Raw genomic sequence first — 25,715 nt, 5'->3', positions numbered from 1 at the left:
AAGCATTCTTATATGGGCCAACACAGTACCCTCCAGATGTTCCTGACCATTGGCCATGCTCCCTGGGGCTGAATCTGGAGGGCACCCTGTACCCATCCTCATCCAGGTAAGCAATCAGGAAGCCATAGAGCTGGCATAGGAAAACTCGATCCCCCAGATGGTTTGGGACTACAACTCCCATAATCCCTGACCACTGGTCCTGTTAGCTAGGGATGATGGGAGTTGTAGTCCCAAAACATCTGGAGGGCCGAGTTTGCCTATGCCTGCCATAGAGCCTCCTTGTGACTCATCCTGCTAGTTTTGAATAAGTGGACAGTGCAGTCTTAGAGGAAAGCTGGACAAAAATGTTATTGTCTCTCTTCAAGAAGAGCAGAATGGACATTAAAAATTCTTGATAATTTTAGCACAACTAGTGATTAAACCAGAGGACTGATTGGCACTGCTGGGCAGGTGCTCCAGATGCTGAGCTTCTTCTTTTTTTAAAAAAAAGTATTCCTCTAGCCCTCCCAGAAGATAAGTTATGGGGCAAAATGTACACGCACCTTCCGATAAATTTAGGTGAAATGAGAGTGAGTACGGCGTAGCTATCTTGTATGTCTTCCCTGGTACTGATAAATGTTCCCTGTGGCTATTAGACAGCAACAATATCTCTCTCTGTGTGTAAAATCAATATTGTGTGATCTCTACAAACTGTAGCAGCAGCACACAGCTGACACCCCCCTGGTAAGCAGAATGATGCCAGGGGTGGCTCTCTCGCTCATAGGGTGTTATGCCACCCCCTCCCAAGTGAATTTTTTGACTCTCAGAATTCTGTCCACTGGTCCAAAGAGGTTGTGGACCCCTGGATTAAATAATATAATGATGCTTTTCATACCCTATGCATGAATTCACATCAATTCAGTGAGGCTTGATGCCAGGAAAGTGTGTACAGGATTGCAGCCACAAGCTGGCTTCCACTCATAAAACAGATAATGGGTCCATATTTGGAATGCTTTAATTTCAGATAAAATCAAATGTGTTTTCCCCCTCCTCCAACTGATAAAGATGCATATTACAAAATAGCTGATTAGCTTTCTCTCTGCCACACACATCACAACATATCAAGCACAATCTTCAAAGTGCAAAATCAAGTTTGGTTTCTTTGAATCAAGGATAAGTCTCTCTTTTCTCAGGCAGGTAAGCATGTCCTCTAGCAGTCCTTGCACAACTTTGAAACAAAGTGATTAGCGCAAGGGAGACCAAAGCAAAACAAACAATCATTATGCCGCTATGTTAGAATTGAAAATCTCCCGAAGTTATTGAACCAGACCTGCAGCTAAATGCCATCGTCAGTGACAAGAAAGATCTCATTTTCTGGCTGTCATGTTTTAGAAGCCTGAATACGGTTTATGTCACTGCGGGTGCAACAGAAAGAAAATTATCTTACCCCACAGAATTACCGAGTGCTGCCTCAGCTATAAATGAATGTAATAGATTCCCGTTAAGTACAGGAAAGAATTTATATTGCTATTGGATATCCATCTATTCTGAAAAATCTGTCCATGGGTGGGATGGTTAAAGATTGGGTAGGCTCTCCACAAAGACTAGAATTTTAGTCCTCCTGTACATTGGAATGTCACTCTTTCCTGATCAGGTTTCAATACCTGGCATTTCTTTTCCTCATTTTTTTTTAAAGTTCTGAAGGTATTATGGCTCTTTAAATCCAAGATGCAGATCCAACTATTAAATGCTCTCAGAATGCACAAGCCCAAACATAGTTTTTTCCCTGTGTGGTTCTTTCATAACTGGACTTTATTAGATTCCTCCCATTCTTGCAATTATTCTATGCTGTATTCATTCTCAAGAGCTTCCAACGTGCTTCCAAGATTTGGGGAAAGCTTTTACCCAGCCATGAAGCACTGGCTGTCTTCCCTCCAACTAGGTTTTGCTCTTTCAAGAGTGCTTCCTCAGGCCTGTTTTAGTTTTTTGGGGGGTGGGGGTGAGGTTGGGCAGTGAAGATTATGGAGGAGACTTTGCTTATCTTTCCTAATACATGGCTCTCAAACCCATCACCCTCCATGATATGCTTGCTCCCTGGGGCTATAGCCAGAAGCTGGTGAAGATTCATGGCCCACTCATCTGCTAGAAGTTCTCATTCTCAAGCTGGAGCTTACCAAGTGCCCCCACTTTGTTGGATGAACTTAGTGAGTGGATACTACATTCCAGAGAGCACAGTCAATTAGAGAAATGGACTGACATTTTGTGCTATAATGATACTGTGACAGAGCTGTGTGGCAACAGTGGTTTCAGGGAATGGCTGAGGCACAAACTAAAAATATCAGAGTGCTGGAAATGGGTGTGTGGGTCTGTGCATGTTTGGGTCCATCTGCTTGGAGCGTCATGGGCACTCTGGTAATGATGGCATGCTGTGTGACTCTCAGGGTTTCTCTCTTAGTTTTGTCCTAATCAGTGCTTTTTTCCCTAAAAAAAGGTTTAGGGGTACTCTCATTTTCCTACTCATATTGAAACACTGCCCCTCAAGGAGGTCAAACTTAGATTCATAACATGTTGAGGGGTATGTGTACCCCTGTGTCCCTGCCAGAAAAAAAGCACTGGTCCTAATATTCTGTTATAAAGACTGTCAACAACCTGACTCTTCAGCTCAAACTTTGGGCATGACATCCTGACTTTGTCTTCTACAAAGTTAGGCTGGGAGAACTTCCAGTACTTTGGGGGGAATGTGCATGAATATCATTTACTTTGATGGGCGGGGGTTCTTTTGCTTATTGCCTATGGGGGCAGCCATCCTTTTCCCATACAATCCCACACAAAATGAAACAATAAATAAATAAATAAATAAATAAATAAATAAATAGAAACGAAACGAAATATACTGTAAGATAATAAATAAAATAAACTTGTCCACCTCAGTTGTAAGTTAAATATCCCTCTCCAAAGTTCGCCCACACAAATAATCCTTTCACCACCCCTCCGTAGCTTTAGGGGAGGATTTTTGCTTACTCGCTCTCTCTAGCATCCTGGAGGTTTGCCAATAGCCTATTCAAATTGTTTTTCTGAAGATAGGTTCCTGTTACTCAATACGTGATTGATATTTGCCACCAAAAAGAATATTCAGCTACAAGTTCCAGACCAGAAGAAGTTCCTTCAACTGAAAGTTCCAGACATGCAGTTAGCAGCAAGGACCAGCAAGAAATAAAAGTGGTCACCCGCACAAGCAGAAGCATAATTAATTTCCTCAAGGAATTAATCATCAGGTGCTGTGTGTTACCTTGGCTATTGGCCATTTTCCTAAGGTTTGGGGAGCTGCTAGGGGGCGTTGCACCAGGCTGGAGAGAATTTTTCTGACTCCAGGAGTCTATAATGGTCAACAGAAGAACATCAGTCTCCTTACTGGAATGACTGCAATACGGCTAACAATGGGACATAGGACTGTGCCAAAGAAGAAGGTGACACTGTGAAGAATGAGATGGGGTTGGAAATATGAGGTTTTGATCAGCTACAATGTGTAGGAATGGACGGCAAAGCTAGCAAGGTAAGAAGGGTAGAATGAGTTCTTTACTGAATGGGAAGGAGTAGACAGAAAGGGGTTTAAGGTCAGATCTGCTTATTCCAATTGCTCAGTTCAGCGCACTTGTGACAAATATGGCCTCCTCTTCACACATTACCTTTTTCTAAGTGTGCACCTAAAAATGTAAAATGTGAATGTGTCAAACCAGCTTTTGAAAACACAAGGAACCTATTGGTATTCTTATCAGGATTGCCTTCAGCTTCCTGTTCACGGTAGTATTTGTTTCTGTGTCGGGTCTGAAATGGCCCACAGGCAGCAGGCTTTGAGATGTCAGACACAAATCCACATACGGCAACATTGCAAAGAAGTGAATAGACTCATAGAAATACACGAAAACTGTGAGTTAAGGCCTCATCTTTGGGTTATCTATATCTAGAAAAACAAAACCACTTTGATGACTCCTTAAATGTCTAATTCTGTATCTATGGTTTAGATTTTAGTATAATGCCGACAAGGCAGCTGCCCTATTTCTACCTGCCGCTGTTTGGTTTGTGCTAAAAGGGACGCGGGTGGCGCTGTGGGTAAAAGCCTCAGCGCCTAGGACTTGCCAATCGAAAGGTCGGCGGTTCGAATCCCCGCGGCGGGGTGCACTCCCGCTGCTCGGTCCCAGCGCCTGCCAACCTAGCAGTTCGAAAGCACCCCCGGGTGCAAGTAGATAAATAGGGACCGCTTACTGGCAGGAAGGTAAACGGCGTTCCGTGTGCTGCGCTGGCTCGCCAGATGCAGCTTGTCACGCTGGCCACGTGACCCGGAAGTGTCTTCGGACAGCGCTGGCCCCCGGCCTATAGAGTGAGATGGGCGCACAACCCTAGAGTCTGTCAAGACTGGCCCGTATGGGCAGGGGTACCTTTACCTTTAAAAGGCTTTTACATTGTGCTCCTAATGAATGGGAATGAGCTGAAAACTCATGAAATCACTTCCGGCCCCGGGGACCTAACAATCTTGACGCTTATTTCATTTGCCTGCAGTCTGTTGGTCACACAATGGCTGTTAACAGGACAGTTGACTTAGCAGGAGGACGGCATGTGAGGTGATGGTGGGAAGAACATAGAGCCAATAGAAAAAGGAATATGGACAGGGTGACTCATGACTAGTACAGTTCTATGTCAGTTCTACTTTCCTAGTCTCTGTAAAATAACCAAAATACTTTAGCATTTGTGTCAGGAACATTGTAAGGGGAAGCTGAAAAACAAACATTTTATCTGTTTTCTTTTAAAAGCAACATCTCTCTGAATATTAATGCCCCCCCGAACATTTTATGTATGATTTGTCCTTAGTTGCGTCCCAGTTCTTAACAATATTTGGTTTCCCTTCTGTTGAACATACCTGTGGGTAGCACCTTTCTTCTCACAGTTAGATTCACTTGCCCATTTCGAGCTGCATTATGCATGAGGTCAATCACATATCGGTGAGTTTTGCCAGCCACTGGAATTCCATCGACGAAGACCAACTCATCACCAGGATGTAGGCGGCCATCTCTGTCGGCTGAGCCCATGGCAATTACTGCTCCAATTAAAATCTAAGTAATGGGGGGAGGGGGGGAGGAGTGTTACAAGCATAAATCCAAAGGGCAAGGCAGCAAAGAAATCTCCAATACTTTCTGGTAATGCATAGACAAAACTTTTCTCTGTTGCAGAGTGGTGTCCAAGATACTGCTGACAAAATGCCAGCGCTCAGGTAAGCCTGTGAGAAATGCCCCAAAATCCTTTCCAAAAACTGTAGCAATTAGTAGTAATTAATGTTACACTTTTTCCTAAAGGAGTAATGAGATTAATAACCCAAACAGCAATGAATATTTTAAGAATTACAGCGCTGGCTCACTTTCTTCTTAGAAAATACACTCCTGTTTGTGTGAGTGGGTGTGGGTGTGAGAGAGAGATCATGAAATTACAAAAATTTGAATCATTAAGGACACTGCAGGCACAAAAGTTTCAGGGCAAGGCTATGTGTTTGGCTGTTAAAGAGGGTTAATACATAACATCTAAAGATTAGACTTTCTAAACCCTGTCTCCCCTGTCCCTTAGATAAATAACATTCTTCAGTGATGTGGTTTAATAAGGAGTTGGTGGGTCATTGCAAAACCTATTGAACAGACTCTGTGATAAGACAATTACAGTGGCTTGATCCTGTCCACTTTGCACATCTCTTGGCATTTTAATGTGATAATAGATTTCTTGTTGTACAATGTTGATTGGGGATTTGTGCTATCAAAGAAGTGGCTGGTCCCTGTAGAGGGGAAATGAACGTTTTGAAAACTGCTTTGAAATCCTTTGGTATTTTAGAGCTAATTTGCACAATACATTCAGGCTCTTCTTCTCATTCAGGCTTGAATGAACCATATAACATGTGAGCTGGGAATCTAAGCAGTCAAGCCATAGCAACCTCTGCCATTTTATTACAGGAACTTAACATTATAGCATCATGGAAGTTGCTATATTTTCACACTTGCACCGTGCACACACAACTTGTGTGTTTGCATGAAAGGGAAAATAAATATACTAGTAAGGTCCTTAGTTTTGAGAGCCATCATGTGCAACATGATCAGTTACTTCTAGAAAGACACTGCAACGTAGACTATGAATAATATGAATAATATTAGCCAGTGGAGTCAGTCATTAAGTGAAGACATCTAGTGATGAGGCACTGAAAGAGGTACATGCATGAGTGAAACAGCCATTAGCAAATATATTAGTCAATAGGTGCTTAGCCTGAGGAGAACCAGTATGCTGCAGCAACATTAAGCTTCATCATGGGGAAATGTACTAGCGCAGCCATTTGGGATCAGATGCTAACTTAAAACTAGCTGAAAATTTTATATATCTCCATCCTTCAAAGGTTTCTTTATGAAAAGGTGGCTTCAGTTCAGTTGTGCACCCTAAGGCAATCACAACAAAAAAGCAACAAACAAGCAAAAGATTTAATTCCTCCACCCCATGCTGAAAAATTCAATACTCGTTTTTTGAAAACGATAAAGATTTTAAAAAGAGAAATAAAAAGCTTCTTTAGCATCTCTCAGGCCTTATTTGATTGAAAGTTAAGCAGCTGGTTGGAATAAAGTTGTGTCCGAGCCAGTTTTCACATTTCTTTTCTTTTCTTTCTTTCATGTGCTAGAGCAAAACTTTGTGTGTTTCCAAATCATGCAACCATTCTCTGTCTCCAATTGCAATATTGGATTTTATGGCTTCCTTTTAAAATCATACTGAATCTATGCAATTACAGCCACATGCCAGCATTCAGACATCATTACAACAAACATGCCAAAAAGAAATATTATCATAAATTCACCAAGGGCCAGGGCAGATGTTGTTTATTAGGCCAATTAAGAGACTTTTGCCTGAACGTCCCACCCTCCTGCTTTCTCTGGAGTGCCTTGATTCAATAAATCTGGGATTGATTGATCAAAATCTAATTTTATATTTTGGTTTGTAAACAGAATAACAGCACAATCCAAACCCAAGAGTTTGGCTACAACACTTCTGGCAAATTCTTATTAACCTCCAGTGAATTATGTATTGCTTAGATTATCAAGGTATCTTTTCAGCTAGACCTTGTATGGTAAATTTGTGTGTGTGTGTGTGTGTGTGAGAGAGAGAGAGAGAGAGAGAGAGAGAGAGAAAGAGCACCATTGCCCCATTTTGTGTAAAAGTTTTCTGTGAATCCAGCATTTACCAACGCACTTGTCATGAATCATGTCCCTGAGAATAGGACAGTGTAAATAGCTTCCAACATTCTGATTCTAACATTAGCACTAACATGTTTGATTGCTATGTAACCCTGATATAACTCCAACATTTTTATTTTTATTTCTGGTCTTCAGCAATTTTATGGTTGCAAAACTGGCTAGAATGCACTGTGGTTTTATGGGCAAGGGCAAGGCAATGTAGCAGGGACATTACAACCTCGATCTCTGACTTCTAGACAAAATTGGATCTGCCGCCGTCTTTTTTGGATAATGATGATTATTATAATTTCATTTATTATGCATCTACTGACTTAACAACACCAAAGAAGTCGCATTGCATTGCAAAATATACAAAGGCATTAAAACAGCAACACAACAATACAAAAGATACAAAAGAATTTTAAGCACTAAAAATAACCACAGACCAATTCTACAAGCACCAGACAGAACCCCCCCTTTCCTGTAGCCACTTCATAATTCTGGTATATAAAACTTCTACGTATGGAAAGCAACTGGCCCATATCTGGACATCTCAGTGTTGTGTGTTTTGTCCCATAACACCAGCCATCAGTGATGTCTGCACATTCAAAATGCTATGATGTCAGAAGACAGGTAAATTGTCATAGATATACTTGCCATTGTAGCATGCCATTGCAATCTATGACCACAATGTCATTCCTCCACAGTCAGTTGTACAAATGTTATATGCTGAGACAGCTTGTGCATCTCACCATAGAAGGCAGGGGGGAGGGAAAGATTTTTGAGGTCTATTTTGGCTAGTACAAATAAATACAAAATCCAAAGGGCACCAAAAATGTTCGTTTCCTATTCTATCTGCATTCAATAATATTTAAAGCTGTATTCTAAGATTCTTTATTGTACACTGGAATGCTGAAGGGCTAAAAATACATCCAAAATATGTAAAATAAAATGATTACTACTTCTTTTTTTATGCGTGATGTACTAAAAGTCACAAGTCCTTAAGCTTGTCATGGCTGAGGAGAACTATCATGGGAACGTTTCTATTTTGATACCGCAATCTTTCAGTATATGACTAATGGAAGTCACTACTGTGTGTACTTCAGAAGGCAATATGTCTCATTTCAGGATGTCTGTTACATTTTCTCAAGAATGTGCAATATAAACAGTGCGCAGTTTCAAATCTCAAAATTACTGTATTCATCCAGCAAACGTTTCTCAGTGCTGTGTCTCTCAAAGCATGACATTCGGGGACTTCCGGGGTGGCGCCACCGGCAATGGCGGACTCCCTCTGAACTGGAGGGACCAGCTCCGCGGGAAACGGGTCTCTTCCGCTACAGCGAAGCGGGGACCCTTTCAAAAATCACAGGCAGACGAAGCCTGTGACCATGGGACTCGGCGGGCACCTTTAGCGCCCCCCCAACTCGCTAAGGAACCCACAAACGGGCTCCGAAGTGAAGAGGGGGAAGTGGCGCGGTGCTGAAAGTCAACCGCTACTTCCGCGGAGCGAAGCTGCATAGCCGTTGCCGGAGAGCACTGCCTTTTTCCTGGGACAATTTGGATTTTAAAACAATAACCCGTGAGTAGTACTGAAATTGGATTTTTAAAAATATTAATAAATTCGGCACTGATCGGGGAAGGTCCAACCAGGAAGTCTGCCTCCCCTTTCTGTAAATAATCTAAAGCAAAGAACTTCAAACTAAGGTCGTGGAGAGTCTTACTCTATGTTAAAGATCTTAATTCTACTGATTGAGATTATAAGAAATTTTATGTGGAAGCAGGGGAACCTGCAGGAGAAGAACTAAATTCGAGAATTGATGTACCACCCTTACCCCCGGACCCGGGAGTGGTCCGTGAGAGCCTGTTGATGAGCAATTGAACAATTTGACAGCTGTCAAGTTAGCTGTCAAGATACAAAACGAGGACTTTGTCTCTACTGTTTACATTTGTTACAAGTTTATGCTTTAAAAGAAGGAAGGACTGTTACAATTTAACGTATGGGACTTTTGGTTTTGTATTGAAAGGAGTAAAAAGAAACTCAAATCCCCCTAGAGGGAGCTTTGGGATATTGCGTTAAAAACCAGCTGAGAAATTGTTTTTTGACCTTGATATGCTTAAGAATGGCAGTCAGAAAGGAAATCCAGTCTGAACTGAACAGGACTTTCTTTCTCTTGGGAAAGCTGCAAGGCCAAATAGGTGTTTTGACTACAAATGTTACAACTTTGGCTACAAGAGATAGTACCAGCAATGAACTTGATAAGATCTCGGCACAGGAATTCAATTCAACTGAACAAACAGAGAAAGTTGAGAAGGAGAATAATGTTGATTTTGAAGAGAAAAAAGGGGGAGCCGTAACCCTGCAGATGCAAAAGGCGAGCCGCAACTTGAGGCCTGACATGATGGCAACAAGGAGAAGCAAATATTTGAAGATGGAAGCCTGGCCCGAATTAGAAAATGAAAGATGGAGAGACCCTCTTATGTGGAGATCATATGACCCTTGGATCACAAATTTGATTCAGGTGGAAGTTGGAGCTATGGGGACATCTGGAACTGAAAGGAGAATGAAACAAGATGTGGAATACCCTATAGGCCTTATTTTTAAGTATGCAGGCCTGGCTGGAAAGAAGGTGGATGCTGCTGGGCGGGCGTCTCCCCGAGATTTGGTTTCTAATATCAAAGACTATCAAAAAGACTGGCAGAGGAGCTATGAGAGAGAATTAAGAGCCTCGGATATAAGATCTCCGGGTTGATGGTCTTTTTTTTCCTTGAGACTTGTTGGGGACTGAAACCGGGAAGGGGGTATGGGTGGAATGAAAAATGGGAATTTAAAGTGTATACAATATAAGTTGTCTTTTTGTTTTATCTTTTTGTTTTACTTTTAGGAGAGTTGGGAAATTCGTGGAAGGGAATTTTCTTTCGACCTTAGGGAAATGTCTTAATTAAGGATTTTGTTGATAAGATGTTTGAAAAAGGAATTAATGTGGTTTTGGTAAAAAGATATTAAAGGATTAATTAAAAATGAATTGATGAAAGAGAGAATGTAAAGAGACAGTATTTTAAAATTAGAATTAGGTTAAAATTTATTGATAAGGATTTGCTGAATTAACAATTTGAATTGGAATACAAAAAAGGGAGGTATGAGGAGGTCTGGGAAATAAGTTAATGAAAAATAAGTAATGGAAACTTTATGTGTTTTTAATTATTTTTATTTTTGTATTTTTGTTATTTTTTCTTTTTGATCTTTATTGTATTATTATTGGAAATTTCAATAAATATTCTTAAAAAAACAAAAACAAAGCATGACATTCGTTTGTTCCTACTAAGTTTGAATGTTATTTTGCTGTTGTAAAAGCAAGGCCCTGACCATCTGCGGAAGCCAATCATGTCATGTAAGTCAGTAATTGAAAGATGTCACAGAAAAATGAACTGTGTAAAAGGCTGGAGAATATACTCCTGGTAACTTAATACAGACTGATTCACAATGACAGATTTTAGATGGAGAGGCTGATAGCTGGAGAGTCCTGTCTTTTTCAATGTCTGAACAAGAAAAAGTGCCGTTCCAATATGACCATTATACAAAGTGATATTTTTCTGACAGATAGCGAAGATGCTGAAGCTATAGAGTAGAAAGTCAAAAGAAACAACTCACAGGCTGTCCAGGTTCATCTCCTCCAAGGATTCTGAAGCCAAATCCAGATTCCATTCTCCGAAGATGAACATCCAACTCCTTGTAATCTGGACCTGGTATAAGATAAGATGTCATTTAGGTGTAAAATGTTTTGAGTTTCTTTCTACAAAAAACCGAGCTGCCCAGTGTTTAGATCATTAAATGATACATGACAGTCCCACCAGAGCCGATGCAAACAGAAACAAGACAGAGTGTGTTGAATAGGGACAGGAAGAAAACACAGGTACTTGAAGATGGAACTATCAAATCAAATGCCACAAGGTAACTCTGAATGAAGGAAAATTGACTGCTACACATAAACTGCTCTGCATTCTGAATATGAATAAGAGTATTTGTAGGAGGCACATAGCATTTTCCTCCTTCCAATGAGAAAGTCTCTATTTAGAAATAAGTGGGTTTACCCTGATGTCTGAGGAGTGGCGTAAACATTTTTAATCATGCACATATGACTTCCTGCCGCTCCTTTCCCACTATTTTCCCACCATAAGGAATGCCTTAAGAACATACAAGAAGTTTTCCTAGATCACAGCAGTGGTCCATCTAGTTCAGTATCCTGCTTCATGCCAGCCAGATGCCTTTGGGAGGCCCACAAGCAGGAAATGAACTCTTCTCCCCAAAGGAACTCCAAACACGGAATCTGCATTTAGTCCTCATGACAAGGTAGCCATTGACTGACTCTCCTTGATTTGGTCGGTTCCTCTTTGAAAGGCATCTGAGCAAGCCAGCCTGCGGCACTGAACTCCACAAACCAATTTTATCTTGTCATTTGTTCTTTGATGGAAATGCATTGTTTAAAACCAGGGAGATTTTGTAGCATGAGAAACCTGCTGCAGAAACTTTGAGCCCCGTCATTTAAAATACCAGTTTTGAAGAACCCCTGCTCTGAAGGTTCATGATCACTGTCATTAGTGCCACCTGTAAAAACTGAGGCTGAGGGACAGATGAGCTGTGATCTTGACAGTTATATAGGTTTAAACCTGGACCTGCCCATATAACATATAGAGCAGGAGAGGAGTTCTGATTTTTAACAGCAAAATAATAAGTGTGTGCTCTGAAGCTCCCCTATCAGGGAAGGAAGCTGTGGGCAGGAGAAGGGTGGAGCAACCCCTCGCGAGAGCAGTCGGCTTTTTCTGTGACTGCAATACCACCCTGTGACGAAGCGTAGTATATAAATTTTAATAAATAATAATAATAATAATAATAATAATAATAATAATCATCTGGACTGACACAAACCTGCTACTGTCATGTTTACTTTGAACCTAGATTACTGTAAGGTTATCTGAAATGCATTTGAAATGTTCTAAAGTGTGAATAGTTTTATCTGTAATGAAGATAATAGGGAAGAAGAAGAAGAAGAAGAGTTTGGATTTGATATCCCGCCTTTCACTCCCTTTAAGGAGTCTCAAAGCGGCTAACATTCTCCTTTCCCTTCCTTCCCCACAACAAACACTCTGTGAGGTGAGTGGGGCTGAGAGACTTCAGAGAAGTGTGACTGGCCCAAGGTCACCCAGCAGTTGCAGGTGGAGGAGCGGAGACGCAAACCCGGTTCCCCAGATTACGAGACTACCGCTCTTAACCACTACACCACACTGGCTCTCAGTAGGGATTTAGGACACACACACACACACAGTATTGGATGGGGGAGTAAGCCCAAAATTGTACACCCCACCAGCCCCTGTACTGCCTTCCCAAAGCTGGCTAAGCGAGGTGTCGGGCTTTGGGGAGGTGCGAGGCTGTCCCATCTCCTTCCCAAAGCTGAGAAAGTGCTAAATATTAGGCTTTGGGCACGAGGAAGCCCAGCACCTTGGTTGCCTGGCTTTGGGATGGCAGCATGTTGGACCACCCTGGTCTAGAGGAAGGAGGTTGTTCCAGGAATGAAAAACTTCCCTTTTTCTAAACAGCAGCGAATGGTGGCTCTCTATACATTCCACTCCCCCCCACAATAGTGAAATGTGATTTTTTTTTTTTAAAAAAAGAACATCCTTACCCTTTGGAACTAGCAGAATTATTCCTGGGGCATTTGTGTTAGTAGGGCTCTTTTACCTGACTGTTAGCAATTCCTATATGAAACTATTGTAGCATAGCAGGTTGGACACGGTCAGAATATGTCCCAAAGAAAATAATTTTAAAAAACTTTTAAAAAGTCAACATGTATAGTCAAATCCATAACTATTAATAATTCAACCCATGTTCATTGATTTGCTATGGAATGTCCCGAAAGTAATGTTTCGAAGCTACTCAGAAATATGTTTCAGCAAAATAAATACTGGGTCATTCAGTAATAATTAAAAATCGAAGTGATTGGCTTTTTTTGGGGGGGGGGACAAATGAATAAATAACAGCAGGATCCAATATGGGCCGTGGATATGCATACTCTACCATTTTTCAAGCTGAATTTTCACCATGCGCTTCTTAACAATTTATTGTTGATAAATGTAGAAAGGTGTATTATATGAATCGAGGCCTCACAAATGTTTCAGGGGATTAACCTTTCACACTGGCTTAAGCTAGAATCGCTGTATTATATATTTCTGTACTTGAATCTTGTCTGCATTGTAATGAAAATAAATAGAGAGCTTCATGAAAAGGAATGGTGCCCATGTTTATGCAGTTTTCCCAGAAACCAAAACATCCAAGCACAATAAGCCCTCTAGGCAGAGACTGTGCTTTGTAAAGCAAACAGCCCACTGGTCACCAACTTTAAATAATAGGAAGTGGCAACAAGAGGAGACTTTTCCCTTTATCTTTGCCCGAGAGACAACATGTCAAGGAGGGAGAAGTAGAATTCCAATGCAAATGTTTTTGGAAATGCAATGAATTGGATCCACTAGAGGAAGCTTCTTCCTTTAGAGAAAGGAAACCTTTGCATCCAATCCAATGTTTTCAATTCAACTAAATCGGCTCTGCTGATGAGTTGAATAGGATCCAAAATGCAGCAGTCTGATTGGTCCTAGAACAATAGGATTCAGAATGCAGCAGTCTGATTGGTCCTAGAACAATAGGATCCAAAATGCAGCAGTCTGATTGGTCCTTGAACAATAGGATTCAGAATGCAGCAGTCTGATTGGTCCTAGAACAATAGGATCCAAAATGCAGCAGTCTGATTGGTCCTAGAACAATAGGATTCAGAATGCAGGAGTCTGATTGGTCCTAGAACAATAGGATTCAGAATGCAGCAGTCTGATTGGTCCTAGAACAATAGGATTCAGAATGCAGCAGTCTGATTGGTCCTAGAACAATAGGATTCAGAATGCAGGAGTCTGATTGGTCCTAGAACATCAAGAAATGCCCCCTTTTCCAGCAGGGAGGCCCAGCGGTTAAATATATCACTAGTACTGCTTGATGAAAAAAGAGCAGTAGCCTTCATTACCATAACATACTGCCCTCCCTTGTATGCATTCTTTGAAGATGACAAAAGGAGCCACCACTTCACCCAGCAGTCCTGCTGCACACACAAGCTAGGGGGGGACCACTGGTTTGTGCGCACTGCTGGTTGCTGAACCAACTTAGGACACAGCAGATCCTTGGCCAGGCCAGCTCCATCCTTCCTGCTTCCCACAGTACCTCAGAAGCATCACTTTTTGAGAGTTTCCTGCTGGTAGCTATAGCTTTCACTTCCCATGCTTTCAGCTTCTGCTGGTGGAGCCCAAAGGAGCCAAGCAGAGCCAGGCATAGAGACAGCACCACTTCACCCTTTCGGTTTGTCAGATCAGGGGGTTGTGTTGTTCTGTGAACGTATCCATATGCCCATGTATTTTGTCATAATACCAAGCCCACGAGCGCATAGTGGTGGGGCACTGGTGCTTAACCGAACTCTGGTCATTTGCATTGCTGCTGCTTACTGGGAGGGAGAGAGAGGGAGGCCAGGTTGGTGCAGTGCAAATGCACCCGCAGGAGCACTGGATTAGCTCTGCTGATGCATTTGCACCCCACCAACCTTGCTGCCTTGCCCTTCCCACTCTCTGTCCTGGTAAGCTGCAGTGACCTGACTAACTGGAGGTCAGGTGAGAAGTGATACCCTGCCCTGCCATCTGCTACTGGTACCATTATGGCATGGAAGTGAATAAAAATTACATACAAGAAGAAGAGTTTGGATTTGATATCCCGCTTTATCCCTACCCGAAGGAGTCTCAAAGCAGCTAACATTCTCCTTTCCCTTCCTCCCCCACAACAAACACTCTGCGAGGTGAGTGGGGCTGAGAGACTTCAGAGAAGTGTGACTGGCCCAAGGTCACCCAGCAGCTGCATGTGGAAGAGCGGGCAATTGAACCCGGATCACCAGATTACGAGTCTACTGCTCTTAACCACTAAACCACACTGGCTCTCTACAAGGATGACAGTTATAGAACAGGATCCATCTCACCCTCTATCCCACCATTTCTGTAGGCAGGACAGCCTATATTATTGTGAAAGCCTAAATGACAATTAATGTGAACACAAATCCTCTGGACTTTGATATTTTATTAAGCTTATTAATCTAATGGATTTGGATTTGATATCCCGCCTTTCACTCCCTTTAAGGAGTCTCAAAGTGGCTAACATTCTCCTTTCTCTTCCTCCCCCACAACAAACACTCTGTGAGGTGAGTGGGGCTGAGAGACTTCAAAGAAGTGTGACTGGCCCAAGGTCACCCAGCAGCTGCATGTGGAGGAGCGGAGACGCGAACCCGGTTCACCAGATTACGAGTCTATCGCTTTTAACCACTACACCACACTGGCTCTCTAATGATCATAAACATGGTTACATGTTTCCACATATATGTTTTGAGATTTTTTTTTTTTTTTTAGGAACACTTGCTCCTTCCCATAATGGGTATTTATTAGATGAAAAGTCTTTGTCTTTTTAAAGAAGAAAAACAATGCAGAATGGTTATTAGGCACTCATGATTTACCTGACCCCTGAGCCATGATTAAAAGAAGCACAGTCACAAGGACATGCAATGGACAATAGATATGTTAGCACAATGAAGGCAGAGAAATACTTGCCAGAGGAATCCATTCGAAAACCAGTCCTGGGCGGCACTTGCTCTGAATAGGAAAATGTGGAATTAAAGGTGAAATAAATTTGTCTAGACATGTAAAAATGCAGTTCTGCTTTTTCTGCTTCAGTATGAAATAGCAAACGCTTTTTATTTATTTAAACTTTGAACAGACTTTTCTCACGTTATTGTGTCTGGTTTTAGCTGAAGCACATCTGTATAGATACATTCGTTGAAAACAGAGCAAATTAAGAAGCAACTTCAATTCAATGATATGTTAGTTGCTGGTTATCAACATGCAGTTGGTAAATAAAGAAATAAAAATAAATAAATAAATACCACACTTTCTTTTCAAATGACAGTCTTCAGCATTAAGTTAAATACCTCAAATGAAACAAGCTTGGCCTGCTTAATGTATATGTTAAAGGGTATTTTGGGACATTGATAAGATTTACAATGCAACCCTATACACATCTACTCGTTTTATTTTAGTCAGGCAAATAAAAAGTACAAAGTTGTGTCTATGTTCATTAGGTTTCACAATGTGCAGGCAGTTTATAGCTTGCTTGGTCACAAAAGCAGATGGCAGGAATTAGAAATTCATGCTCTTTTCTACCTCTTCTGCAGAGATGCACAGCATGGATTTCATTTTTTCCAGCTGTGATGGAAGACTGAACACCAAAGACCCCTCCAAACCCTGACAAATAGAACTATAAATTTACAGGAAAACTTGGTTATTAGCTGCCCCAGGGCACAGCCTGATCCCTGGATGGTTGAGTAACAGAACAAGCAAGTATAGACTTGTCCTTCTGAACATAAACACAGTCTCTGTTTGCCCATACATATGTGGGGATCTCGTCTGGGTTAAGAGGAACAAAAGCCAGGAACAAGCAAGAGCTATGTGCAGAAATGGAGGCACTCTGGCTAGCACAGTTACAGCACAACCAAAACATATGAACACAGACACTTTAATACTTCTGAATCTCATATGTGACAGCCCTCAGTTCAAGTCTGGACAAATCTCCAAATGCTCAAGCAACTGTTGCTGGGGGCCACATCTAGCCTAGTGTGGAAGAGATAGATCAATTTCTCTTGGGTTTTCAGTTTGACCAAGCCTGGATTTACACTGCAAATTCAGGGCAAAACTAGTCATGATGCTGAATGGAAGAACATTATTATTATTAATTATTATTATTATTATTAAAATAGCAGACATATTGTAAGCCGCCTTGAGCATTGTTTTAATTGTTGAAAGGCGGCATACAAATAAAATGATGATGATGATGATGATGATAACGACATGTGGAGTGGAAGGAGATTTTCATCAGGACTGCTATGCACAGAGGAACAGTTTAACCCTTTCATCAGTGGCTGAAATGCCCCCCTATTAGTTTTGTTTAAAAATGCTTTACTCGCTTTGGGGGTGATTTTCAATGATATAATCTGGGAAGGGTAAAGTTAAATCTTCCCTTTGTGTACTGTACTCCTGATGAAAATTGCTCCTCCCCCAGCTATTTTTTTATTTTAAAAAAACTCAGTGATGTCTTCCAGCTTGGCTCTTAAACTGGTCAAGTCTGGTCTTCACTCTCACCAAGGAAACCTGGACATGGTGCTTCTGTCAGGAAGCTAGGGATTTTAGACAGAGAACCCCTGGCAACCTCAGCATACTACAATTCCCAGCATGCTCTGGGGGAAGCTATAGTACTTAAACTGCTGGAATACTGATGTATGCAGCACAACCCTGTTTCTAGAACTGCTCTTAACCATCAGTGGAGCGGGTGGGGGGGGGCAAGACTCACTGATGCTCCATCTGCACTCTACATTTAAAGCAGTATCATACCACTTCAAACAGCCATGACTTCCCCCAAAGAATCCTGGGAACTATATACCCGTATTCCGCTCACAGAGCTACAGTTCCAGAGTTATTTTACAGTTGATCCCTCTTCCAAGGAAGCAACTTTTAACATTTGTCCAAAATTAGGTGGGCATAATTTGATTAGCTGATTGAACGGCAATGTATGGCTTCATGAGCATAATGATGTCCTGTCTTGCCCCAAGTGAGGTTGTCTGTAATTTGTGTATTCATTTGCCTTTCTGTTCCCAATCTAGAATTGGTGTGTAGCATATATGCTGGGAACTATCATAGATTTTGGAGAAATCAGTGGCTACATATCTGGGGATTTTCTGCAGTTCCAGCTTCAGTGAAATTACATATACCTCTTTTCTATCCCCCCCCAAATCAATTAGTTTGGTGAATAATAATCGTCCAGTAGATCATGTTAGGTATTCCAAATAATTACTTGTGTGTGACAATATATATTTCAATAAAATTATTCATTCCAGCTTTGTTTCCATGGAAAGGAATATATCTAGTGTTGTGGTTCTACAATGCAATGTTTGAGTAATTACTATTTAAACTAGAAATCTCTGGTTGCAATTTCCCCCCCTGAGAAAAACATTTCTTATTATATTGATTATTGCCCGATATGCATATTTTGTAAACAAACAGAATATGAAATCTGGGAGAAAAATGACTGAATAGTTGTTACAGAGTTGGTCTATTTTGCTCAGCCTTTTCAGAAAAAAAATCTCCCTATATTATTTCTTTTTTTTAAAAAAATAAAGAAATCAGGCCACATGGTATTATTAGATCCAGCACAACCAGTGCCGAAATGAAGGTTCTTGCTGGTATGAGAAAACTATCAGAGGCCAGATCACATGAAAGTTCAAACCACCAAATGGAGCTGATGCACTGTAGGGATGACACATCAAGACTAGAGAAGGCAATCAATGGATTCTACATCCAGAGTAGAAGCAGCTTCCCAGCGGGGTGGAGACACAGCACTAGTTTTTTATATTATTTATTATAGTTTCCTGGCAGTGGCATTGCTGATAAGCCTGCACTGCGTTGACCTCCCTGCTGCTTTGTTCCTCTCCTCCTATCGGATGAGCCTCTTCAGATCCATAGGAAGAAGAAGCCAACTCTCCTGCCTTCCCCTTCTTTCCAGTATCAGTCCAATCTTTGCCACAGGACACTGTCATCCTAGGTACACTTCTACACAGACATACACCGTGAGGATTCACTCCTATGAATGCTACACTGAACACAGTGGGACTTGCAGCTGTAGGACTGTACTTTTAGAAGATAATAAATTATGATGGCTGGTTTATGTTTCATTCCTTCAGTTACACGGTGAAATTCCCATTGCATCGCTTCTCAGATAAAAGCCTTCTAATTGTCTAACTGCAAATGTAACTTGTGCAACTTTTTGTAAATGTGTGCCGGGTTGAAGAGAAGCTGATTGCTACGTCTTTAATACAGCCCTCAGTCGCAGAGCTGACACTTTCTATTAGCCTAACTCCTCTGGGGCCGCCTTGCCAGCCAGCAATCAAAACCACTTCTCATCCACAGCACTTTCTCTAATGCTGATATTTTCATAATCTCATCTGGAAATGCTTTTGGATACATTGTCAGCTTCTATAACCAACAAAAACATTTTGCCATGACAAGTAACTCTTTCTGCCAAGATGAGCCGCACAGGGAAAAGTTTAATCTTTGCTGCTTACATTTTCCTCTCCATTTGATGCATATTCCCTGTGATGCCAGGAGGGTTAATTCCTATTTTAAATTCACAAAATGTATGAACTATCACATCTCCTAGATCTGGAGAAAGAAGTGTAAATATGTATTTTGTGTGTATGCGTGCAGGAAATGGAACCAATAGCTTATGATCCTTGAAGATACCGTATTTTTCGCTCTATAACACGCACCTGACCATAACACGCACGTAGTTTTTAGAGGAGGAAAATCTGTAGGCATGCCACCCGTAGGCATTTCCTCCATAACACGCACAGACATTTCCCCTTACTTTCTAGGAGGAAAAAAGTGAGTGTTATGGTGCAAAAAATACGGTACTTTACGGCAGGGATGTGGGACTGAAGGTTTCTGGATCACAACTCTCGCCGTCCCTGACTGTTGGCCATGCCAGGATGAGACCGATGGCCACAAGTTCCCTAGCCTATGATTTCCTCAGAATAGTTTGAGAAATATACAATATGTTTTGTATTATCCAACATCTAAATGTGCTTTTAAAAAGTGGGCAGGAAGAAGCTCTAGTTAGATTTCCCCCCAGAATGAAGGCAATTTTACTAAATGGCTGACAAAAAAAGGCCGCTCTAAACATTACTTTTTAGCATGTCATTTTGGGGAGGTGGGAGGGAGGCAGATATGCACAGACTGCAAAGTTGCCATAGTAGCTCACAGGAGCCCCCCACCAAGCAAATAATGGTTATTCTGCCAGGAAACGTTACATAACATGGGTGCTCCTCTTGACACTCATAGCCAAGAAAGAGATTGTGGCCACTCTAACATGCAGCTGAGGGACCAGAGCCTATATTTAGTCCACTGGAAACAGTAGTGTGTGAAATACTAAATTTGGAAACAGAGTTCCAATTCCCCCTCTTGTCAATGGGGGAAAACTATTCCATAGTAACATTCTTCTCCATTCAGGGCAGGGTTTCGGCAGGCCTTGCTGAAACCAGTAAGTAAGTGTGTAAAAATGCAGCTACAGAGATGAGGAGGGGAAGAGAGATTAATTTGGCAAGCTTACTTATTGCCCATTTTCTGAACATATTCTTAACCTTATTTTTAATCAGAGCTCTAACTTCTTTGTAGGGACGCGGGTGGCACTGTGGTCTAAACCACAGAGCCTAGGGCTTGTGGATCAGAAGGTTGGTGGTTTGAATCCCCGTGACAGGGTGAGCTCCCGTTGCTCAGTCCCTGCTCCTGCCAACCTAACAGTTTGAAAACACGTCAAAGTGCAAGCAGATAAATAGGCACTGCTCCAGCGGGAAGGTAAAGAGCATTTCTGTGTGCTGCTCTGGTTCTCCAAAAGCGGCTTAGTCATGCTGGCCACAAGACCCGGAAGCTGTCTGCAGACAAACGCCAGCTCCCTCGGCCAGTAAAGCAAGATGAGCGCAGCAACCCCAGAATCGTCCGCGACTGGACTAAATGGTCAGGGATCGCTTTACCTTTAACTTCTTTGTATCTTCTCATCACCTTCTTGTAAAAATAAATCATTGTGTTTTGGACCATTTTAAAAACTGTTTTAGCTGTTTTTAATGGTATGTTTGTAAATCACCTTGAGATATATGTAAAGGGCAACTTGTTAATTATATTGCACACAAATTGCCTATAGCATACCGGACAAAATACATATGATATGTGCTAATTTGATTGTTATGAAGCAGACAATACAATGGGAAACCATGTAGCTGCTTCCTCCATGGGGATTGGAAGGAGAGTGTAGCTTCCACAATAAGGGCAAAGAAGACCGACCCCCCCCCATATATTCCTCCAGAGGTTCTGAACTGGTCCTAGGTTCTTAGAAATGCCACAAAGGGGACAAAGCAGGGATTTCACACTTCTTATATTTCAACTGTAGCTGATAATGAGTGTAGTGGATGCCAGGTGACTTTTGAACCACAGGCTAGGCAGCCACAGTAAATTCTGCCACCACCTGGTGCCTCCACAGACGCTGACGCTTCTATGAAGTGCACAGGTAAATGTGCATAGGGAATCTATGCACACTTACCTTGGAGTAAGTCTCATTGAAGTCAGTGGGGCTTACATGTATAGAGTAACTCTGCTTGCTAACTCATAAGTTGTCCTGTCCATCCTTTTGGCTAGAATGGGCTTGGGGAGCACTGTAATGACTTAACATTCTCCTTTATTTAACACTCTCCTTCAAAGAGATATACTACAGATGCTCTTCAGCCAATCTGCCTGATTGCATATATACTTAACTAATTCTCAAATTATCTCCTGCAGCTTTATATCCGAAGACAGAAAGTATGAAGTATGCATTAAAATGCAGGAGCAAGTCATTTACAGAAAAAGCTATTAATAAATATCAGGCTGTAAATGTTTAGGGTCATTAATTCTGCCCTTTTTCGTACTAGGGAAATCTGCGTATAGGAGATCTCTTTCAAGTAAACTTGAAATGAGTCTTACATCTTTCGCAACCTTGTATATACTAATCAACACCACAAAGTAAGAAACTCTCTCTGACTGGGTTTTTATATTACCCAGAAGTTTAGGATTATTTGTAGCTTCTTTCATCACACTAACAAGCATTACAAGGATTTGCAATAATAAGCATTATTATTTGCAATAATAAGCAACTAACCCGCGAGTAATTGCTATTGAACTCAGTGGGACTTACTTCTGAGTAGACATATGTAGGGTTATGCTGTTAGAGTGACATTTTTTAGTTCTTGTGTGTGTGTGTGTGTGTGTGTGTGTGTGTGTTTAGTTAAAGCTGAATATCTCATGGTTCACATTTTAAGTTTCAGCAGCATCTTGTTTTCCTGTTTAATGGCACTTGCATGTCACCCATCAGCCTTGGATTTCAATTTGAAGTGCTTCTGATTATGTATATGTATTTGTATATACATACATTAAACACAAATTGTAACCTCACAAGCACTGTAACCTCAGAAACACAAAACTGCCTAATGGTTTTGTGTTATGGAAAACACAAAGGATATTCCATTGTGTACTTCAGAATTTTCTGTGGATTTCTGACAACTTTATACTTCGGTGCATGATTGATGTCTTAATATAGAAAGCTTCAGGGAAACTCTCACTTTAAATCCAGCAGCCAATTTTCAAAGCAGAAAAATAACTGAGGGAAGGAAGGGAGGACGGGTGTAGCATCTCAAGTACGTTTTATGCAAAATCGAATGAAAAATAAAACCACTCTCCCCCAAACCCTCTTTTGCTCATTTAATATCACCTCTAGAATTTCCCTTAGTTTAGCAAGCAATACAGCTCATTTCACTAGAAAGATGCATGTTCTGCTCTCACTGGGAAAAATCTTGGAATCTAAGCACTATCAGCATAAAAAAATATGCTAACGATGACCATGGGCTGCTATAACATTCTTCCACAGGACTATATGGGTGAGAGGAAACTTCCATTGGCCAACATTCAAGGAAATAATGCAGCAAGGCTTATAATGACCCTCCCATTTCCTCAGTATAAAGAGCACCTTGGATTGCACCCTAAAGGGAAAATGAAGTTGAGGAAAGGAATGAAAAAGCCTTGGTGCATTCACTCAAGCTCAGGTGCACATTTCAAGAGAATCACTAAAATCAGACTGCACCCAATGTTGCCCTTCTGCTGGTGCAAAGCCCTTTCTGCTAGCAGAAGGCTGTTCTGAAACTTTGCATAAGAGAGTTGCATGAGAAAAGGGTGCTCACATCCAAAGTGGAAATTTTGCTGGCGTAAGATGTTATGCAACATATTGGGCTAATTATTCCGCAGATCCCCTGCCAGTCTAATTGCTGCAGCATACCACGAACCGGTTGGGGTTTCAAATTGATGTTGAATGTTCCCAGGGCACTTTTCTGTATTGTCTTGCTCAGGAAGCAAATTACACCCAATAAAACAGGCAATCTAGTTAATATATTAAGACAATATAACGCAGCCACAAGAAATCGAAACAATGCAATGTAGCAATGTGAAGAAGGGCATATGGTGGTGTAGTCTTAAGGCTTGCTTGGCCAATGGAACCCTTGATTAAGGCTTTCTGCAATGTTTGTGTTTGTTCTTAATGCTTCCTTTATTATACAATAACATAAAGCCCTGCTTGTTCAGATCCACGGTCCATCTAGTCCAGCATTTTGTTCTCTCGGGGATTAACTAGATGCCTATGGGGAGCCTGTAAGCAGGACATGAGCACAATAACACACAACATTTTGATTTTTTTGTGCTAAACAGTTTGCTTCGACTATGCCATAGTGGGGAATCTGTGGCCCTCCAGATGTTGCTGGACTACAACTCCCACTATCCCTGACCATGCTGGCTGTGGCTGATGGGAGTTGGAGTCCAACACTATAAGGAGGGTCAATGGTCTCCAGAGAGAATTTGCTACTCATTCCTAAAATGAATCACAATCCACTCAAACAGTCATGTTAGTGTTATGAGCAGACTGACAAGAAGTCAGGTGTGTGAATTGCATAAATTTTAACGAAGGAGGTTAAGGTTGTTTCATTTCCAGATGAAGCAAAATTATATTGGTGAGCAGCCTCTGTAAGCTCACCAAAGTGTTGGTACTGGCCTTTAAAGCCCTAAATGGCTTTGGTACTGTAGACCTGAATGAGCATCTCCATCCCTGGACACAGAGGTCCAGTTCCAAAAGTCTTCTGGCAGTTCCCTCACTGCAAGAACTGAACTTACAGGGAACCAGTGGTGCCCACCCAGTGGAAAGCCCTGCTATCAGATGTCAAACTGATTTGCCCCAGCCACTCTGTATGGGCTTCCAACATAATAAAAATACAGCAAACATCAAACATTGAAAACTTCCTGATACCAGGCTGCCTTCAGATGTCTTCAGAAATTTGTGTAGTTGCTTATCTGTTTGACATCTGCTGGGAGGGCGTCCCACAGGGCGGTGGCCACTATTGAGAAGGCCCTCTGCCTGGTTCCCTGTAATTTCACTTCTCCCATTGAGGAAACCACCAAAAGACCCTCGGAACTGGGTCTCAGTTTCCGGGCTAAACGATGGGGGTGCAGATGTTCTTTCAGGTATACAGGAACATTTGGGATCCACTGTAACAGTATAGGCTACAAGGTTCAAAACTTACTTAACTTTAACTTTTGCTTAACTTGAAGGTTCGGAATGACATTTAGGCCAAAATATGAATTATATATGACCCTTACAAATTACTTGATATTAGGTAATCCTCTGAAAATATATTCTTTGTCCCAGGCTGAAGATTATAATCCAGGGGTCAGCAAACTTTTTCAGCAGGGGGCCGGTCCACTGTCCCTCAGACCTTGTGGGGGACAGGACTATATTTTTTGGGGGGGCTATGCCCTACAAATAACCCAGAGATACATTTTAAATAAAAGGGCACATTCTACTCATGTAAAGACACGCTGATGCCCGGACCATCCGTGGGCCAGATTTAGAAGGTGATTGGGCCGGATCTGGCCTTAGTTGCCTACCCATGTTATAATCTCTTCTACTGATTGATGCCTTCTTTAATTCTTCTTTATCTCTCAAGACTTTTTTTTATTAACCAGATAGAAGTTAATCTTTACTCTGCACTTTTCGACACTGTCTATAGTAGTTTTATTCAAGAGCCTCCCTGCTGAATAACAAGTGCAAGACTCTGTGAAAATATTTCATTTACTGTTGAGCGACTCCCATATGGGGAGCAATTATTGGGAAAAGGACTGCCCTGTCTTTAAAGTGTTAGATCAAGTCAAGTATCTTTTAAGCAAAGATGCTGAGTTTCAAAAAGTGCTTGCTAATTGCAGGTCCTCCCGTCACTCCTTCTGACAACCATTCCCAGAAGGGAGTTCGCTGGGGAATAACCTTTCAGCACCACATCCACATTCTGCCACTAAAGCAATAGATGTACCAAGGGGAAAAGGCAAGTAAAAAATCAATCCAAGCTTGTTTTCCAAAAATGGGTTTGAATAGGGTCATTACTAATTCCATTCCAGGTTTCTTGGTCCACATTTGTAAACAGGCCCAAATGAAGGTAATTCTGAGAAACACCATGGCTGAAGCCCACAAAGATTATAGCTAATGTATTTACTGTAATGTTGGGAGAATCTCTTGTACAGTAGTGTAAAGGTAAAGGGACCCCTAACCATTAGGTCCAGTAATTGCCGACTCTGGGGTTGCGGCGCTCATCTCGCTTTACTGGCTGATGGAGCCGGTATACAGCTTCCGGGTCATGTGGCCAACATGAGTATGCCGCTTCTGGCAAACCAGAGCAGTGCACGAAAACACCGTTTACC

The 25,715-nt window shown here is 41.6% G+C and overlaps 1 protein-coding gene across 26 annotated transcripts in view; it reads right to left on the bottom strand.

The window, feature by feature from the left end:
* Positions 1-25,715, bottom strand: part of MAGI2 (membrane associated guanylate kinase, WW and PDZ domain containing 2) — a 616,514-nt gene that overhangs the window by 70,403 nt on the left and 520,396 nt on the right. For 17 of the 26 annotated variants that reach the window (XM_053406400.1, XM_053406403.1, XM_053406401.1 and 14 more), the window contains 4 exons: positions 15,909-15,947; positions 10,879-10,973; positions 4,895-5,087; positions 3,269-3,355 (listed from right to left, as the gene is read on the bottom strand). In XM_053406400.1, coding sequence (XP_053262375.1) covers positions 3,269-3,355; positions 4,895-5,087; positions 10,879-10,973; positions 15,909-15,947 — 414 coding nt within the window. The remainder of the gene's footprint in view (positions 1-3,268; positions 3,356-4,894; positions 5,088-10,878; positions 10,974-15,908; positions 15,948-25,715) is intronic. The other 9 variants (XM_053406409.1, XM_053406424.1, XM_053406425.1 and 6 more) reach the window with 3 other exon arrangements.

The sequence above is a fragment of the Podarcis raffonei genome, chromosome 10 (genome assembly GCF_027172205.1).
Source record: "Podarcis raffonei isolate rPodRaf1 chromosome 10, rPodRaf1.pri, whole genome shotgun sequence".
NCBI lineage: Eukaryota > Metazoa > Chordata > Lepidosauria > Squamata > Lacertidae > Podarcis > Podarcis raffonei.
Note: the sequence above shows the minus strand (reverse complement) of the source record. Positions and strands in the feature narration are given on the sequence as shown.